The following is a 19808-nucleotide window of genomic DNA, read 5'->3' as shown; positions in this document are numbered from 1 at the left end:
CTCGGCGATGAAAGCGTCTTTAGGATACTTTACGTACCGTTTGCACGTCAGGCGGAAAACACCGGCTCCTTTAACCTTCAATAAAGGTGTTTATTTAGACGTTTAAATCACGAAAAGGCCCGAGACGATCCATCGGCCGCTTCCTGGACCGCTACTTTCTGCATTAGCTGGCGTGCAAAGTGTTTTCGGTGTTTTCCGATCGAGGCGGATTCAGAGTGAAAGTGAGACGTCGCGCTTTTCTTACGAATCTTTGATTCCGTGGAAGCGACGCTAACGAAGCGACGCTAACGAAGCAACGCTAACGAAGCGACGCTAACGGCGGAAAACGACGCAAAGTTCGGAGTTTTTATGGATTGTTTAACAGGCGCTGTTGGTGTCATGCAAAGAAAACACCTGTGACATTTGTTGGATGTTGATACTGTGTGTGTGTGTTTGTGTATCAGTGCCTGTGTGTGTGTGTGTGTGTGTGTGTGTACCGTCACAACTAGGCAACCATTCAAAAAACTCTCGTGGCATTTGTTAGATATTGATATTGTCAATTTTGAAATGTGATGAAAGGAAAAGGTATCGCTGCAATTAATATAAGAGAGTTGATGTGTGTGTGTGTGTGTGTGTCATGACTAGGCCACAAAAATAGTCATTAGTTTGCAAGTGCGCAGCTTGTATTCTGACCTTCTTGTGTTGTGTGTGTGTGTGTGTGTGTGTGTGTGTGTGTGTGTTAATGCCCGTATTAGTGCCCCTTTGTGTGTGTGTGCGTGTGTGTGTGTATCGTCACAACAAGGCAACCATTCAAAAATGTTCAGTTGTAGCCCAACCAGTGTGCAGCGGGTTTCCTGACCTGCTTGTGTGTGTGTGTGTGTGTGTGTGTGTGTGTGTGTGTGTGTGTGTGTGTGTGTGTGTGTGTGTGTCTGTCATTGTGACTATGCAACTATTGATTATTAGTTGCAGCCCAACTAGTATGCAGCTTGATGCCTGACCTGCATGTGTTGTGTTTTTTTGTCAGTGCCCGTGTGTGTGTGTGTGTGTGTGTGTGTGTGTTTTTCGTCAGTGCACGTGTGTGAGTCATCACGACTAGGCAACTATTGATTATTATTTGCAGCCCTGCCAGTGAGCAGCTTGTTTCCTGACTTGCTTGTGCTGTTTTTTTTATTGCTCATGGACGTGTCAGTGTGTGTGTGTGTGTGTGTGTGTGTGCGTGTGTGCGTGTGTGTTAGTGCCCATGTGTTTGTGTATCTTATTGTGACTAAGCGACTGTTCAAAAATAGTTTTAAGTTGCACTCCTACTAGTGTGCAGCATGTTTCCTGACTTTTTGGTGAGTGCACATGTGTGTGCCTGCACGTGTGTGTGTGTGTGTGTTTGTGTGTCGTGACTAGGCGACTGTTCAAAACTAATCAGTTGCAGCATGTTTCCTGACCTGCTTGTGTGTTTTTTTTTTGTTAGTGCGTGTGCGTGTGTGTGTGAGTGTGAGTGTGTTGTTGTGACTAGGCAACTATTCTAAAATAGTCATCAGTAGTAGGCCTACCAGTGTGCCGCATGTTTCCTGACCTGCTTTTGTTGTTAGTGTGTGTGTGTGCGTGCGTGCGTGCGTGTGTGTGTGTGTGTGTGTCGTCGTGACTAGGCAACTATTCAAAAATAGTCATTAGTTGCACCGACCCTACCTGTGTGCAGCATGTTTCCTGACCTGCCTGTGTGTGTTTTGATTTTATTAGTGCACCTGTCTGTGTGTGTATGTGTGTGTGCGTGTGTGTGTGTGTGTGTGTGTGTGTGCGTGTTTGTGGTCGGCCATGTATGTGTTCGCGTCGTCATGCCTTGGCGACTATTCAAAAAAAGTCATCAATTGCAGCCCTACCAGTGTGTCGCATGTTTCCTGCCCTGCTTGTGTTGTTATCGTGTGTGTGTGTGTGTGTGTGTTTAGTTTGTGCACGTGTGTGTATGCGTGTGAGAGCTGCCGCTGGATCAGACTTGGCACGGCGGGTGCAAGTCTCAGATGCCCTGGTCTTGCCCCTCAGATCTGCTGTGCATCCAATCCCAAGGCGGCAGTATCTCTCATGGAGAGCTGGCTTCTGTCTGTGTTTTTTTTTTTTTTTTTGGAGGGAGTGGGAGTGGGGAGGTGTGTGTGTGTGTGTGTGTGTGTGTGTGTGTTGGGGTGGGGGTGGTGATAGCAGATTACTGTTACTCCTCCCGGCATTTCATTAGCTCTAAGATAAGCATCTCGCCACCATATTGAGCCTGCTACGGAACAGATTTGCCCTCGCACACAATGTTCCCTTTGAGCGTCTGCGATGATCAAACAGCGGGGCCCCGAATGCTGCTCCTCTCCAAAAAGTTGGTAAAAGCTCCCTGGGATGATGCCTTTCATTTTTGGCATTTTCCCCTCCACCCAGGGATGAGACAGGTCTGCTTTGATCTACTTTGGATCAGGAGGAAAGAAATCGGGGGCTGTTGTGTCTGCTCCATTGGCGAGCAAACAAACACTGTTTCAGATTTGACTTGGCTTAATTAATTAGTGATTCTGTTTTACAGCCGGTCTGATCTTCTTCCAAAAGGTTTGAGAATGGAACTTCAAAGTGCGGCGGGCGGAGAGGAAGAAAAAAAAAAAAAAAAAAAAGAGAGAGAGAGAGAGAGAGAGAGAGAGCGGGCGTGGCTTGTGTTTATGGCTGAGCGCTAACGCTAACGCTAACGAGCGTCTCGCCGAACTCGGTTCCGCGTAACGTCGCCGCGATCTCGCCGTGACCCGGCGCCGCGCCAAGAATATCCGGCGGCGTCGGGTCCGGGCCGGCGTCCAACCCCCCCGAATCCAAAACATCAAAACCAGTCGTGTTTATTTCTGGCCGCTGTTAAATATAATCTGGTGTTGGAGCGCGGCGCCACAAAGCGCGGCCTCTAACATTAACATGGTGATCAATTAGCGCCCCGCTGACACGGTGGGTTTACAAACTTTTTAAGGAGCAACACGCGTCCATTAGCCTCGTTATTCTCAAAGTTTGGACGCGACGGTTCAGTGTTTACTCGCGCGCTCGTTCTGACCCCCGGGGTCATTTTTGAAATGTTTTTCACGATTGGCACGATTGCGCCGTGTTTACATGCAACTACGCAATGCAGCGCGGGGGCGTCGCGCTCATTTCAGTTCGGCCTAATTTATAATTATAATGATAATAATAATGAACGATAACATCAATAATAATATATTATTGTTATTTGATGTCTTATGGGGACGGACCTGTAAAATCATCACGTAATTATCAAGAAGGAACACCAAGTCCAAATTTTTCCATTAGATGTAGTGACAACTGATCTGTTATTTTAATATAATTATATTTATATACCATTTTTATTATTATGATGTTAATTATGAGTTTAATTATAAAAAATCTTTATATGTAATGAACTGTTCTTTTTAAAAAGTACATCACAAGCAACCGGAGATTCATAAAAAAAGGCAAATTCAATTATTCATAATAATAATAATAATAACAATGAACAATAACACCAATAATAAGAAATTATTATTATTTGATGTCTTATGGGGACGGACCTGTAAAATCATCACGTAATTATCAAGAAGGAACACCAAGTCCAAATGTTTCCATTAGTTGTAGTGACAACTGATCTGTTATTTTAATATAATTATAGTTATATACCATTTTTATTATTATGATGTTAATTATGAGTTTAATTATAAAAAAATCTTTATATGTAATGAACTGTTCTTTTTAAAAAGTACATCACAAGCAACCGGAGATTCATAAAAAAAAGGCAAATTCAATTATTCATAATAATAATAATAATAATAATAATGAACAATAATACCAATAATAAGAAATTATTATTATTTGATGTCTTATGGGGACGGACCTATAAAATTATCACGTAATTATCAAGAAGGAACACCAAGTCCAAATTTTTCCATTTGTTGTAGTGACAACTGATCTGTTATTTTAATATAATTATATTTATATACCATTTTTATTATTATGATGTTAATTATGAGTTTAATCTTTATATGTAATGAACTGTTCTTTTTAAAAAGTACATCACAAGCAACCGGAGATTCATAAAAAAAAGTCAAATTCAATAATTCATAATAGTAATAATAATAATAATAACAATAGTGACCGATAACATCAATAATATTAAATTATTATTATTATTTGATATCTTATGGGGACAGACCTGTAAAATCATGACGGAATTATCGAGAAGGAACACTAAGTCCAAATTTTTACATTTGTTTTAGTGACAACAGATCCATTATTTTAATATAATTATATGTACATACAATTTTTATTTTTATGATAATTATGATTTTAATTATAAAAAAATCTTTATATGTAATGAACTGTTCCTTTTAAAAATACTTCACAAACAACCCTAGATTTATAAAAAAAAGGCAAATTCAATTATTCATAATAATAATAATAGTGAATGATAACATCAATAATATCAAATTATTATTATTTGATGTCTAATGGGGACGGATCTGTAAAATCAGGACGTAATTATCGAGAAGGAACACTAAGTCCAAATTTTTCCATTTGTTTTAGTGACAACAGATCCTTTACTTTAATATAATTATATTTACATACAATTTTTATTATTATGATGTTAATTATGATTTTAATTATAAAAAATACATCACAAACAACCTGAGATTCATCAAAAAAAAAAGGCAAATTCAACAACTTATTTGCTTGTACAACAGCACAAAGTGTAAAATCACAGGTATGTGGAACTTAAAGACATCTTTCTGGAAAAATAAATAAAGATAAAGTGTACCTTATCTAGAAAGCAATTCTGAAAATCTAAACCAGGCGTGTTAAACTCATCTCCACGGCGGCTCACGTCAGAATAACGGCTGCCCTCAAAGGTAACAGTATAAATGTAACTAATTCTAATTTAAAATAAATATAACCACTCCTTGATGTTATTAACTCTGAATTTATTGCTCCTTCAAATCCAAAAATGTTACATATGCATTTGCATAGATGTAAAAGAATATGTTTACTTGTTGCTTTGTTCAAAAACAATGCTTTTTACATTGTCAGATTAAGAAACCTACATTACTACATCAATCAATGATTAGGTGAATAAAGAAAATATCTTCCAACACTAGTTATGATATTAACTGAAAACCTTTTTGTCACAATGGTAGAAAAACAGAATAAGTCCAACCAACACTTCAAGAACGTGCGTGACAGATGTAGAATTTTACAAAAACAAATTGCAGATTTGTCTGCATAAATACACAAATCTGTAACCACTAAATGCATTGCTACACGTATATATGAATAGAAATTATATATAATCTAATAACGGGACGCCGTAACTTCGGCATGAATAGTGGTAAATGTCGTTTATGGTGAATGCATTTGATTTATTTATTCACAGACATTCATACGTTTTAAGACGTTCTTACGGGTCACATAATAAAATATGGCCTTCAGTTTGACACACATGTCTTATATAATATGCAATATTTAATACGCAGTGGGAATTATGAGATATGTAGGTTTTTTTCTTTTTTTTTTTTTTTTAGTTTGCTTTCTGATCCAAGCTTAGATCTGAATGTTTGACTGTTTGTTTGTGTTCTGTGAAGTGGCGTTTAAAGACAGCGGGACGCGCCGCCCGCCGCTAGGTAGCTCAAAGAAAATCATGGAAAATCATGAGCGAGGTGTGCGGAGAAAAAAAGAAAAAAAAAAAGACGTTTAAATATAAAGTGTAGCAAAGTGCACGTTGCATTTAGCAACAAATTTTAGCATTAAGTGTGTAGCCAGGAAGCTAAGCAATGAAAAACTCCTCCAAACGCCACCGCTGGTATCTTCATCCATCTTTAAGATAAATACACTTCATAAAACCTTTGTTTTTTTCTTCATATTTTCTTACTTTTTTAGACAGTATTTTAAATTAAGTTTTAAATTCATAAATTTAAACTTTGGGTTAAAAACCCGTAGCAGATCAGTGGGAGCTGGATTCATAGCATTTCGGTTCATTTTAAAGGGGAACTTTAATATAAGAATAATAAGAATAAGAACTTTATTTATCCCGAAGGAAAATTGTTGTACCAGAGTTTCAAGTAAAAACATAACATTAATAAATAATAGTAGGAAGGAGGGAGAATAAGAAATACAAATAAAACCCTAAAGTGTCAATGTCAAGGCTATAAAGTGTTTTAAGGCCTTAAAAAGTACAAAGATTTGAATATTCCCTTGATTTAAGAGCTAATTGTGTTTCGATCACAAAACCCATTGAACTCTTATAGAATTTCCCGGCTTTGCGAATATTATTTCCCCGTAATCATCTCAGCAAATCGTCCCCCTCAGATGCCCCTGGATTTTAAAAGCCGCGCAAAAGAGGTTTGTCGAGCGACTCTCTTATGTTATTTACATGGCGTCATTTAAAGTATGCAAGGTTCATTTGCGTTGGGAGCGACTGCACGCCATCCGTCGTCTTATCGCGTTGACGCGGGGACGGTCGAGTTTTAAACAAACGCGAAAAGCCGACGGGAAATTCTCACGTCATTTCCCGGGGAAAAATCGGGAGGCGAATGTGAACCCGGCTTCGTTTTCAGGTGGGCAAAGTGCGAATGACAGATTAGCCGTCCCAACAGACACGCCGCCGCCGCCGCCGCCAAGGTCGGGGATGGTAATAATATACGGCGAGTGTCACTCGGTGAGCTGATGAGCTCTGCTGCGCTGAGCCTGGAACTCGGGGGTTTCGCCGCGGCCCTTTTGATGTTCACATTCTGTTCTCGTTCCACCGTTTATATTCCAATGCCCCTAATTTTTTATCATGTTCCAGGCGTGTTCGAGCATTCGGTTTCATGTTTAACATCCCCATCTCAGGGCCGACCCGCCGAAACCGCGGCTGAGAGATTAAAAAACTATTCCCGCCAGGATAGGCTGACTGAGGAGACTTAGCGCCGTCACGTATCAACATCTTGTTTTTTTTTTTTTTTTGTTTTTTTTTTTAGAATTAAGGAACATTTCCTTCCACCTCCATCTTCTGTTAATTTCAAAAGTGTTGCAACTTTTACTCAAGGCTGCAAAAAAAAAAAAAAAATCAGCTAAATTAGTCGTCATTGACGAAAAAGCTAGCTAAAGCTAGCTTAACAATGTTTTCGCCGTGGACAGCGGAAGTAGGTCGGAGTGAGACCTCTTACTTTTCCCAAATCTTTGACCTTCTGACGGCACATTCGCGCAGGAACAGGTGACAAAACCAACTTTTACCGGCACAAAATCGTCACGGCACGCAAAAGCCACGCTAAACAACGTTTTGCCGTGAACTGAATCCAAGCAGCTAGCGTTTTTCCCGTTCGGCAACGTTTTGTACACGAAGCGACCAAGAAATGTACACTGCTCAAAAAAATAAAGGGAGCGCTTAAAAAACACATCCTAGATCTAAATGAATGAAATATTCTTATGAAATACTTTGCTCTTTACACAGTTGAATGTGCTGACAACAAAATCACACAAAAATGATCAATGGAAATCAATTGTATCAACCCATGGAGGTCTGGATTAGGAATCACACTCAAAATTAAAGTGTAAAAACAAACTCCAGGCTGATCCAACTTTGATGTAATGTCCTTAAAATAAGTCAAAATGAATCTGTGTTGCTTCCTGAGTGGACACTATGATTTCACAGAAGCGGGATTGACTTGGAGTTACATTGTGTTGTTCAAGTGTTCCCTTTATTTTTTGGAGCAGTATGTTTATTTATTCAATCGCTGATTGCGACTCTTTGGGCATTCGGTCGTTTGTTTAACAACTTTGCCGCGCAGGAAAAATGCAATTGTATTTTATTGCCGCAATAAATGATTTTGTTCCGTTGCGGTCGTTACTTTGAACGCCGTTTATCTCCGTTTCGGGTCTTTTCCCGATCCGTAGGAGAAAGTGGGTTTGGTACCTACATCGGGATGAAAACACAGAGGAGGCCCCATTTCCCAGAAGCCGCGGTGTGAGAAAATATACGGACTCTCAGCCTCCGTCATGTCAAGACCAGAGTCCAAACATGAGGTCCTATTTTGATTTTTCCCCTCTGGGAAAGTAACTGTATCGTACAATTTCTCTAATCACGTGTGAATTTTCAGCTTTGGTCCCGAGGAACCAGAAAGCGTCGCATTCTTTGCCTCGGTCAGACCCCGGTGTTTTTCCGGCCCGGACCTCTCGAGCTTCTCACGGACCAATTTGCTCCCATTCGCCTCGTGTATATTATTTCTGACGTGAAACGTTCCAAGAACACTCGACGTCGCCCGGAAAAGAGAGGGGGGGGGGCGCAGATTTTTCTTCTCCTCGCCGTTTCCCCCCGTTTTTTTTTCACCAGACTACGAGTTTTCAACGCATCGGAAAGCCCCCCCCCCCCCCCTTAATGTTTATTTTAAAACATCAAGCTGGGATCTGTTTCCGAGCACCTGAATCGGTCTTTAATTGCGGCTGCCGAACCTCGGAAGTGGGAATTTACGGCACTTGAAGGCGACGCCGTGTCCTCTGGTTGTAACTGCACCCACCGTTTCCATCCTAAGGCTCTCTCTTTTATCTTCGTGTGTGTGTGTGTGTGTGTGTGTGTGTCGCTGCAGTGGCTCTACCCCCGGAGAAGACAGACAGGTGCTGTGCTGAGGAGAAGATGCAGGAGAGGGACAACCAATCCCCTGCAGGGCCGCAGAAGCAACTCCAGTTTGAAGTGAGTGTCAACAACGAACAGGATGTTTATGACTTCCCCTCTGGATTAAAGTAGGGCATCGGACACGAGCTCACACACACACACACACACACACACACACACACATGCGCTGATATTTCGCCGTTGTGCTGTTTCAGGAATTGGAGTGCGCCGTGTCCGTGGAGGAGGATAATAGGCAGGAATGGACCTTCACCCTCTACGATTTTGATAACAGCGGAAAAGTCACCAGAGAGGTAACGGCCGTCCGGGAAATGAATTATTTTCTGCGACGCGCGTAAAAGGAATATTTTTATTTATACCTTGCAGCAGATCGTATAAAGAGGGGGCTTTAGAAATGTTAACCGAGGTGAAAACGCGATTCTGTCGGCGGCTAATGGCGTCACGATGTCACCTTTTCTGGATTTTGAGCATTTAAATATGGAAAAGATGTGTTTTTTTTCGCAAGTTCGCTCACAATCGAAAAGGAAAAACAATATACAAACCAAAAGGTCCGACAATATATGAGATTTTTTTTTTTTTTTTTTTGCTTAACAGCCAATAGGTGGTTGTTAAGCAATACGTCCACAATGAGGTGCTGGCAGGGGAGGCAGGAGAGGTTGTGCCTCACTTGCCAAAATTGGAAAGAAAATTTATCAGTGATTTGGACAGAAAAGGTATTTCTCATTTAACGTCACCTGTTTTAGATTGTTATTTTAATTCAAAACGACTGGATATTCCACATTTACTGTTCAGATACCGAGAAGAGACGTGCGGTGAGGCTGCCGACTGTCGTGCCTCAACGTAGATTGCGCAATGACGTCTGACTGCCGCTACGCTCTGCATTCAGATCGGACTGCTGTTTTTATTAAAGTGTTTAAACACTTTTGCAAGATGAACTACATTTAGCGAATGTCTAAATGACGTATGAATGAAAGGGTGAACGGTTGTCTATGAATGAATGAACGAATGAATGTCAATATGACACATGAATGAGAGGGTTGTGTCTTAATGAACAAGTGAATGGTTGAATGTTTTAATGGTGTTTGAATGAAAGGATGAATGTTGTGTTTCTATGAATGAATGAATGAGGGTGAATGTCTAAATGACGTATGAATGAGAGTGTGAATAGTTGTGTTTCTTAATGAACGAGTGAATGGTTTGATGTCTAAATGATGTATGAATGAGAGGATGAAAGGTTATCTATGAACGAATGAATGTGGGTGAATGTTTATATGGTGTTAGACTGAGAGGGTAAACAGTTTTCTATGAATGAATGAACGAATGAATGTCAATATGACATACGAATGAGAGGGTTGTGTCTTAATGAACGAGTGAATGGTTGAATGTTTCATAGGGTTAGAATGAAAAGGTGAATGGTTGTGTTTCTATGAATGAATGAATGAGGGTGAATGTTTATATGATGTACGAATGAGTGGGTGAATTGTTGTGTCTATCAATGAACGAGTGAATGGTTTAATGTCTAAATGACGTATGAATGAGAGGATGAAAGGTTATCTATGAACGAATGAATGAGATTGAATGTTTATATGGTGTTTGAATGAAAGGGTGAACAGTTTTCCATGAATGAATGAACGAATTAATGTCAATGTGACACATGAATGAGAGGGTGAACGGTTGTGTTTCTTAATGAACGAATGAATGAGAGTGAATGTTTATATGGTGTTTGAATGAAAGGGTGAACCGTTTTCCATGAATGAATGAACAAATTAATGTCAATGTGACACATGAATGAGAGGGTGAACGGTTGTGTGTAAATGAAGGAGTGAATGGTTGAATATTTTTATGGCGTTAGAATGAAAGGGTGAACGGTTGTGTTTCTACAAATGAGGTTGAACGTCTAGATGTGGTAGGAACGAGAGGGTGAACGGTTGTGTTTCTTAATGAACGAATGAATGAGAGTGAATGTTTATATGGTGTTTGAATGAAAGGGTGAACAGTTTTCTGTGAATGAATGAACAAATTAATGTCAATGTGACACATGAATGAGAGGGTGAACGGTTGTGTTAATGAACGAATGAATGAGAGTGAATGTTTATATGGTGTTTGAATGAAAGGGTGAACCGTTTTCCATGAATGAATGAACAAATTAATGTCAATGTGACACATGAATGAGAGGGTGAACTGTTGTGTGTAAATGAAGGAGTGAATGGTTGAATATTTTTATGGCGTTAGAATGAAAGGGTGAACGGTTGTGTTTCTACAAATGAGGTTGAACGTCTAGATGTGGTAGGAACGAGAGGGTGAACGGTTGTGTTTCTTAATGAACGAGTGAACGGTTGAACGTCCAGATGAGGCGTGAATGAGAGGGTTTGCACGACTCTATAACTCCTGCTCGCGGCTCCTCCTCAACCCCGACCAACGAACGAACGTGTCCTGGATCTTCTCCGGCACATAAAGACTGAAAGTGTGCGTCTCCTGTCCCCTCCTGCAGGACATCACCAGCCTCCTCCACACCATCTACGAGGTGGTGGACGCCTCGGTCAACCACTCCCCCGGCAGCAGCAAGACGCTGCGGGTCAAGCTGTCGGTGGCGCCCGACTCCAGCCAGCGATGGAGGAGTTGCGCGCAGGGGGGCGCAGGTAAAGCTCGCCGCCCACGAACCCCCAAATGTCCGCCGTCGCAGCGTCGGCTCCGTCTCCGTCGCCTCCTTCCTGAACGGGGGTTCATTTTTAATGATCGTTGCTCCCCCGCCAAACCCGAGCGCCTTCAAATACTCTGAAAGAAACCTTAAGAGATGCGCCGAGTCCTTTTGATAAACCGCAGCCCGTTTCTCTTTTCTCCAAAGTTCCCTTTTTTATATTTTTTTTTCCCCCTTCTCTCTCTCTTTTCCCTTATCTTTTCCTCCCCTTCTCGGCGCTGCCGGGGAATTATAACTTAACTTTTTTCCCCCCGCGCTGACAACTTGATAAACAAGTAGTCAGGGAAAAGAATCTCCCCCTAAAAAAAAAAAAAAAAAACATATATATTTATAAATATATATATATTCCTGCATGTTTGCGTCCTGTTGTTGTAGCTATAAATATCCGTCAAGAGACTCGACGCTTTGAAAATATTGCTGGTTGCCTTCATGCTAATTTCAGACTGCATCAGATCTCACGTCCCTATTAAACTATTTCTGAAGTCTGCATTTTTTTTTTTTTTTTTTTTATATTTATTTTTTATTATTTTTTTTTACTTCTTCCCGTGCCTTATAAAGAGCCTGCGAGTTGAAAATAGAATAAATGAAGCATTGTTGTTTTTCTTTTTCTATAGATCTTCAAAGTAAAACCCCAAAACAAAGGTTTCTTTCTTCCCGAGGCTTGTGCGACTGTTCGTCGTGCTCCTCTGTGTGTGCAAATGTGTGTGTGTGTGTGTGTGTGAGACTCTTTTTGACAATAGCCTCCTGTCTTTCACACATACGCAGACGTTTCCCACCCGCGGGAGAAGAACGACAAATGCGCCGAGGACCCGAAAGCTTCGGACAAGAAGACTCGCGCTCTCATAAGGTGAGGTCGCCGCCGCCGCCGCCGTTTTTTTTTTTTTTTTTTTTTTTTTTTCAGTCAAGACTCACTTCCTGCGCCGTCGTAAACACCGCCGCCATACTTGAGCCGAGCCGCCCGCTAATGAGAGGTGCCGTTTGCGTCCGCAGGCGCCACCACAGCGACCACCACACCCAGCCGGGCTGCCAGCGCCACTGTGTGGATGAGAACCTGGAACGCAGGAACCACTACTTGGACCTGGCAGGCATCGAAAACTACACATCCCGCTTCGGAGCCGGTGAGTGGACACACACACACACACACACACCGAAACACACGCTTCTTTGAAGCTCCGTCCAGGGGCCTTCATTAGCGTGGCACCTGCTTGGAGCCGTTAGGTGGAACCGCCGGCTTCGCTCGCCAGGACAAACATCTGGGCGCGGGGCAGACACAATGCAGCGAGTGTTCCAAGGCTTTGGAGGTGAAATGTTTGGGTTTAATAAGCGACGGCCTTGACGTGACCCGTAGCGGTCGTTTTGATAGCGCCGGGATACGCGGCGGTCGTTCCTCCGGGCGAATCCTCATCCCACGTGAAGGTTTGGGGCGCCGCCGCGCGATTCCCGGCTCCTCCGGGTGCAGGGGCGCCACATTTTAGTAGGAGTTTTTGAATTAGAATTCAACAAAATCAAAATTGCAATTTAAATATTCAGTTTTTGAGAATGAGAATGAGAACAGCTTTATTTATCCCGAAGGAAATTGTTGTGTCAGAGTTTCAAGCAAAAACATAACAGTAATAGATAATAGTAGGAAGGCGGAAGAATTTCTGTGCAATATTTCATTTCATATTTCATTTCAATTTTTCCTTTTATCATACTATTGTGCACTCCTTACCTCACTTTTTATTAAGACACTTATAGTTTTATCACTTGTTTACTAAGACACTTTATAGTTTCACTGAGACACTTTATAGTTTACTTTTATTTCTAATTCTGCCATTTTCTTTTTTCTTTTTATTATTTATTACTGTTACATTTTCTGTTACTCTGGCACAACAATTTCCTTCGGGATTAATAAAGTTGTTCTTATCTTATCTGATCTTATCTTATCTTAAGAAATACAATGAAATATGAATTGTCTTAACTGTTTTAAGGTCTTAACTACAAAGATTTGAAGATTCCCTGCGGCTGAGGGAAGAGGAATAAAAAAAAAAAATTTGGGGCATTTCTTTTAAAATCATTCATGGTCGTATAAAAATGTAACAACGTTATTTTGTATGTAATCGTCCGTACAAAGTTAAACAAAAGGAAAAAATAAGGAGTTTTTGAATTCAATATTGATAAAAAGAAAAGAGTTAGGAAGGCTGTAAAATGCCCAGGTCTTTTTCCGGCTCATGGTTCATCCATGATTGCAAAGAATTTCCACACGAGGGATTTAATAAAGGATAAATTATTATTATTATTTTTAATTATTATCAAATTTAAGCCTGTCGGCCCTCTGTGTCCAACCAGACGTATTAATGAAGAATAAATTATTATTATTAATTATTATTAAATTTAAGCCTGTCGACCCTCGGGGTCATACCAGACGTATTAATAAAGGATAAATTATTATTATTATTATTAATTATTATTAAATTTAAGCCTGTCGACCCTCGGGTCCAACCAGACGTATTAATAAAGGATAAATTATTATTATTATTATTAATTATTATTAAATTTAAGCCTGTCGACCCTCGGTGTCCAACCAGACGTATTAATAAAGGATAAATTATTATTATTATTATTAATTATTATCAAATTTAAGCCTGTCGGCCCTCGGTGTCCGACCAGACGTATTAATAAAGGATAAATTATTATTATTATTATTAATTATTATTAAATTTAAGCCTGTCAGCTCTCGGGGTCCAACCAGACTCCCTTGAGAAAATAACTTATTTTACTTCCGCTGCTTTTCGGTGCAATCTCGTTTCAAAACGATGCCGAATCGCGTTCTGCAACGGAACGCCGCGGCGTCGTCGACGTGTTTCTCAGGACGCCGTCCGAGATGAACCCCTCTGTCGTTGTGTGTCGCAGCTCCGGGCGCCGAGCCCGCCAAGGGGGAACCCCAGACCCGGCCGTCCAACCAGACCCGCTCCCGCTCCCACGAACCGGAAAACGGCCACTCCCATTCCCACCACCGCCGCCCGCAGACTGTTACCGACCCGGTCACGCCGGACGGCCTCCACCCGGCCCGACCCCGGGGCCAGGACTCAGGGAAACACGCCCTCCGCTCCCCCAAGACCCACAGCCGCACCCCTCCCGCGCAGATCAACGGCCGAGTGATGAGGAGCCGGGGCGTCCCGCCGCCGCCGGCGCTCCCCAGCCAGACGCCGCCTCACCAATCGGCGGCGCCGTACCGCAAGCACAAGCAGCGCTCCAAGGAGAGCCAGGGCTACCGGGCCCTGAGCTCCCTGGCCGCCCCGGGGCCGGTGGTGGAGAAGGAGCAGGTGCGGGACCTGCCCGGCGTGCTGCTCTACGAGGGCGGTCTGGCCCAGGTGGTGCAGCGGCACGAGCACCACCATCACCACGAACATCACCACCACTACCACCACTTCTACCAGTCCTGAAGCTCCGGCCGCGCAGACACGGACTGCGAGGAGACGCCATCGTTATTAATCAGTGTTAGAAAAGAGGTCGGACCGCCGCGATCCGGGAGGGCCCCCCCCCCCCCCCCCTTCACCACCGCCTGACGGGCTCCGCGGCGAGGAGCTTTTCCGCACCACCAAGCCAGGATTGTGGCGTAAAGGACGGGAATCATGAAGGAAAAAAACGCCGGCGACCGGGGAGAGCGTTGCGCGTTGAGTTGAGCGTGTGTTGTGTTTTTTTTTTTTTTGGTTTTTTTTTTTGTGCGCATGTGTGTGTGTGAGTGTCTCGACACTGGGGTCTATTGAAAACCACTCAAAGGTGCGCGCGCTCGCGGGGAGGCGGGGGGGGGGGCGGAAAGACGGCCGTCAGGCGGGTGTTTGAAAATGAAGACTCCCGGTTTTTTAGCGCGCAGTTTCTCCCAACCCACGCTCACCCACTCCACTCCACTCCACTCCACTCCACTCCACTCCACTCCACTCCCCCTCCAGTGGGATGGACGGAAAAAGAAGAGATCCCGAATCCGCTGCTACCTCTGATTTTATCCTAAATGTTGTAACGGTGACTTTGGACGAGCGTTTGGATGATATTTTCAGAATCCTTTGGAAAGGAAACGTCAAGAAACTCCTTTTCCTACATTTTACTGTAAATACGGTATATATTGTTATCAATTTTATAAGCTTTATTGATAACGTGATATCTTTGTATTCACAGTCTGAAGCTTTTTCTTGGTTTTTTTTTGTTGTTTTTTTTTTTGTTGTTTTTTTTTTTTTCCTTCACAACTGCATTTTATACGACCCATTTTGACTCCCGAATATTATGTACGACTTTTATTAGCATGGCGTTCACCCCCCCCCCCCCCCCGAGCCTCCGTTGGCGCTCTCACTTCCTGAATCACGTGACGCGGCGTGGAAGATTGTGATCACGCGCCCGAGTAGAATCCCAACTCTCAAAAAGAAACCGCTGGTCAGCTCTTCTTCCCTTCCTCTTCTATGTTTCCACAACGCGTGAAGCTCTTTATGTCGTGGCGTTTCTCCTAAGACAGGGGTGTCAAACTCAAATATACCGTGGGCCAAAATTCAAAACCGCAGGACAATATTTATATGTATTAATAAAAAAAAAAGAAAAATCTTCCTCCAGTTCTAACGATGAACCCAAACAAGTTTTGCTTAAAAACTGAATATGGAAGCGAAATGTAATACTATGCAATATATAAGTTAATATTGGACACATGCAAAATTGAAATTCAAATTAAAAAAAACACCTCAATCACACTTTAACTGAAATAAAAAATAAAAAAAAATCGTATGCCTCTTTTTATTTGCAGCCCTCAAATTCAACAATAACCTTTTTTTTACAGGCTAATAATAAATGTAAAAATAAAATAATTATAATTAATAAAAAAAAATAATAATAATAATTATTCGCTATTAATAATAATAATAGCCTTTCAAGCCCCTGCCTTGAAGTGCATAAAGAAAACATTATCTACTCTGATCTACTGCCTTTCTTTCGCTGTTTTTCAGAGGGTTAGCACGATGCTAGTACTAGCATAGGGCGCTATGACTACAGAGAGGGCGTTTAGGGGTCCTGTTGTGATTTTTGCACCAAAACACCAGCAGAGCATTCTGGGATTTGTAGTATTAGCGATAAATTTGGTGTGGCTTCGCGGGCCAAATATAATTAGAGTTTGACCCCTTTGTCCTACGACAACGGTCCTGTACTGGCTTATCCTACCAGAGACGGCGTGCTTGGGATCTTGCCGTTTACCCATTGAGATGTTATCGGTGTGTGTGTGTGTGTGTGTGTTTATTTCCATTCTCATAAGGCCTAAAGAAAAGCTGTAACGTGCATTCGGCTTCCAGTGCGTTTGTAAAAGGAGGGTCTCCAGATTGCGGTCCTGAAACCGCTGCCGGCTCCACGGCAACCAACCTCCCCCCCCCCCCCCCGGGTCTCGTCCTGAACGAGGTCACGAGGCCGCTCCCTCTGTTGCCATGGCGCCCCGCCCCCCCGCTCTACCCCCAGCTGTCGGCAGGTCTTTCACCGTCCCGCCATGTGGCCTCGGTGCTCAGCCAACAAGGGTTTGTTTGTGGCCCTTTCAGCTGTCCCATTCCTCCGGTGCCGGATAAGGCCGGGCCCCGGCCGTCTCCACGGCGTGCCCATAACTCAACGCCATTCCTGTCGGCCAGGAGATGCTCCGCGAGATGCGGCCGACTCGTTTTCTGTGAAAACGCACGACGACAAGAGGGTAACGTGAGCAAATAATCCTTAAAAAAAAAAGATAAACACGATCGATCCCCTATCGGGGAAATTCTTTTGTCACAGCAGCGAAACAGTTATAGCATCAATTAATATGAATAGAATTTCTTGTCTCGGCAACTTCGCTCGAAGACGTTTTCGCCCCTCGTCTTCTTCCGCTCCGAATATAACCGGAAAAGTGAAGAAATTCAAGTCCAGTTGCCAAAACAAGAAGATTTTGACCTCCACAGACACGAATAGGAATAGAAATTTGGGGTGATAGCAGAAAGAACAACAACAAGGATGGACATCAGAATGGAAGGAAAATAAACCCCTTTTCCCGCACACACACACACACACACACACATTTTTAGCATTTTGCATTCACACACCGCCTGCCCCTCTTGCAGCCTTTCACTTCTCAGCTTAAAAAAAAAAAAAAAAAAAAAAAAGTGCCTTGCTCAAGGGCACCCAAACGGTGAAGAATGTGTGTGTGTGTGTTAGTTGGACACGCAAGAATGCGGCGCACGAGCTGTCATCTCGCAGCTGCAGGCCGTCCTTTAGCAGAGGCACCAGCCGGACATCTCTGGGGATCACAGCTGCTCTCCATATCTCAGCTCAACCCCACCTCAACCTTCAACCCCACCCACCCAACAAGTCTTTGCCACTGGAGCCTTCATAACACTGTAACTTCTTTGTCAGCTCCCCAGGTTCCTCCCCGGTTCCCCGGGTTCCCCGCCCCTCAGCGACGGTGTTGATACCAGCGTATGACTCTCTAAATATAAGCAGAAATGAACATGTGGTCGCAACCAAGCGACTGTTCATCCTGCAGGGTGGTCCGATTGGACACGCGGGGGATTTTCGGAGGAGGCGGCGGTGGGTTTGGGATCTCGGTCGCTCGAAACCGGTTTTTACATCGATGGATTTTTTTTTTTTTTTTTTTTTTTTAACTCGAACCCCAGTTTGCAAAGGGTTGGGATTTTACTCGATGAAAACGTGGGTCACAATCCGTCACGGATGTTCTGGTTTTATCTCTCACGGCCGAGATTTTTGTCTTTTTCGGGCCTTCCTTCCTCTTCTCCATCCAGAGCCACGCCTTCGCCAGTGTGTGTTGCACCACTATTTTTTTTTATTTTTATTTTTTTTGCTTTGTTAAGCTCCATGTAACAACAATAATAATAATAATAATAATAATAATCAAAATAATAATAATAATAATTGGATGTATATAGTGGACTGCAGAAAGGTTAAACCAGCATTATGTAGACAGAATACTTATTTATAATTAAAACCACCGCTATCTCACTCACCTCGTCCTCCGGAGAAATCTGGTAAACTCTCGACACACACACACACACACACACACACACCGTTCAGCTTCACCTCACACTCACTTTCCGCTCGGTGTCGGACTGTTTTATGGTTAAAAACAAAAGAAGAAGAAGAATTTAGCAGTAGCTGTTTTATCTCTTTCCACTTTTATCCTAATATTTTTTTTTGTTTTGTTTTGTTTTTCCAGGACATCTAGTTTATATAGACTGTAGTTGATTAATTGCTTTATTTATTTGATAGCAGATCTGTGCCAAGGGGGAAATACCTGTTTATTAAAAAGTATGAACCTGTTCTTTATAAACACACCGGCTCCTCACGTCTGTTCTTTATCGGCGATAAATCGGGTCGATATTTGCGCGGAAACACTAAAAACTAGACTCTGAATAAATACAAAAGCGGGTTTATGTTACACGGACGATGCCATCTTGTAAAAGCCGATCTTCAGTTACGTGATCCATCACATTGTGTGTGTGTGTGTGTGTGTGTGTGCGTGTGTGTGTGTGTGTGTTGCAGCTGTGCGCCCCTGGATCACCCAAGGCGCATGTAAATTCCGGGGGTCCAGATGCGCCGAATTCCCGGGGCGGCTTTTGGGGTTTTTTTTATAAATCTCGGGCGGCGCTTGTTGACACGCGGGGGGTCGACACACCTCGTAATGAATCGCTCGCCGTGTGAGTCACGCTCCGGGTTGCTCCTCGCGGATTTTAGCCGCGGCTGCCAAAGAGCGGCGTGACGTACGAGGAGGAACCTGGATTCTCGGCGGAGGCCTTTTACTGGAGAACCTGAATTGTCCGGACGTGTGAATGAGAGGGTGAATGGTTTTCACTTGTGTTTGGGTGAAAGGATGTCTGTGAAATGAATGTGAGGGTGAATGGATGGATGCCAGTGTGACATAAATGAAAGGGTGAATGGTTGTATATCTTTATGACATGGATGAGAGGACGAATGGTTGTATGTCTATGATGAACAAATGATGGGATGAATGGTTGGTTTATATCATGTGAATATGAGGGTGAATGGTTGTATATCCATGACATGGATGAGAGGGTGAATGGATGCCAGTCTATGTGATATGAATGAGAGGGTGAATGGTGGGGCGTCTATAGGATGAGGTCGACGGTTGGTTGTACTTATGTGAATGAGAGGGTGAATGGATGGATGTCAATGTGACATAAATGAGCAGGTGAATGATTGTCTATATATAACACGGGGGTGAGAGGGTGAATGGTTGTATATCTATGATGAACAAATGATGAGATGAATGGTTGTGTTTATATCATGTGAGTGTGAGGGTGAATGGTTGTATATCCATGACATGGATGAGAGGGTGAATGGTTGTATATCTGATGTGGATGAGAGGGTGAATGGATGCCAGTCTATGTGATATGAATGAAAGGGTGAATGGTGGTGCGTCTATAGGATGAGGTCGACGGTTGGTTGTGCTTATATCATGTGAATGAGAGGGTGAATGGATGGATGTCA

General features: G+C 42.8%; 1 protein-coding gene across 1 annotated transcript in view; it reads left to right on the top strand.

Moving 5' to 3' along the window:
* The window catches only part of nkd1 (NKD inhibitor of WNT signaling pathway 1), a 48209-nt gene extending 29577 nt beyond the window's left edge, over positions 1-18632 (top strand). The window contains exons 5-10 of the mRNA XM_086174625.1: positions 8577-8680; positions 8818-8913; positions 11112-11259; positions 12084-12165; positions 12309-12436; positions 14211-18632. Of these exons, the coding sequence (XP_086030751.1) occupies positions 8577-8680; positions 8818-8913; positions 11112-11259; positions 12084-12165; positions 12309-12436; positions 14211-14743 (1091 nt within the window). The 3' untranslated portion in view covers positions 14744-18632. The remainder of the gene's footprint in view (positions 1-8576; positions 8681-8817; positions 8914-11111; positions 11260-12083; positions 12166-12308; positions 12437-14210) is intronic.
* Positions 18633-19808: the final 1176 nt, after the last annotated feature.

This window comes from Fistularia commersonii, chromosome 27, assembly GCF_037954325.1.
Source record: "Fistularia commersonii isolate RoL2024-O1a breed Wild chromosome 27, RoL_Fcom_v1.0, whole genome shotgun sequence".
Taxonomy (NCBI): Eukaryota; Metazoa; Chordata; class Actinopteri; order Syngnathiformes; family Fistulariidae; genus Fistularia; species Fistularia commersonii.
The sequence above is the reverse complement of the archived record's forward strand: the minus strand, read 5'-3'. Positions and strand labels throughout refer to the sequence as shown.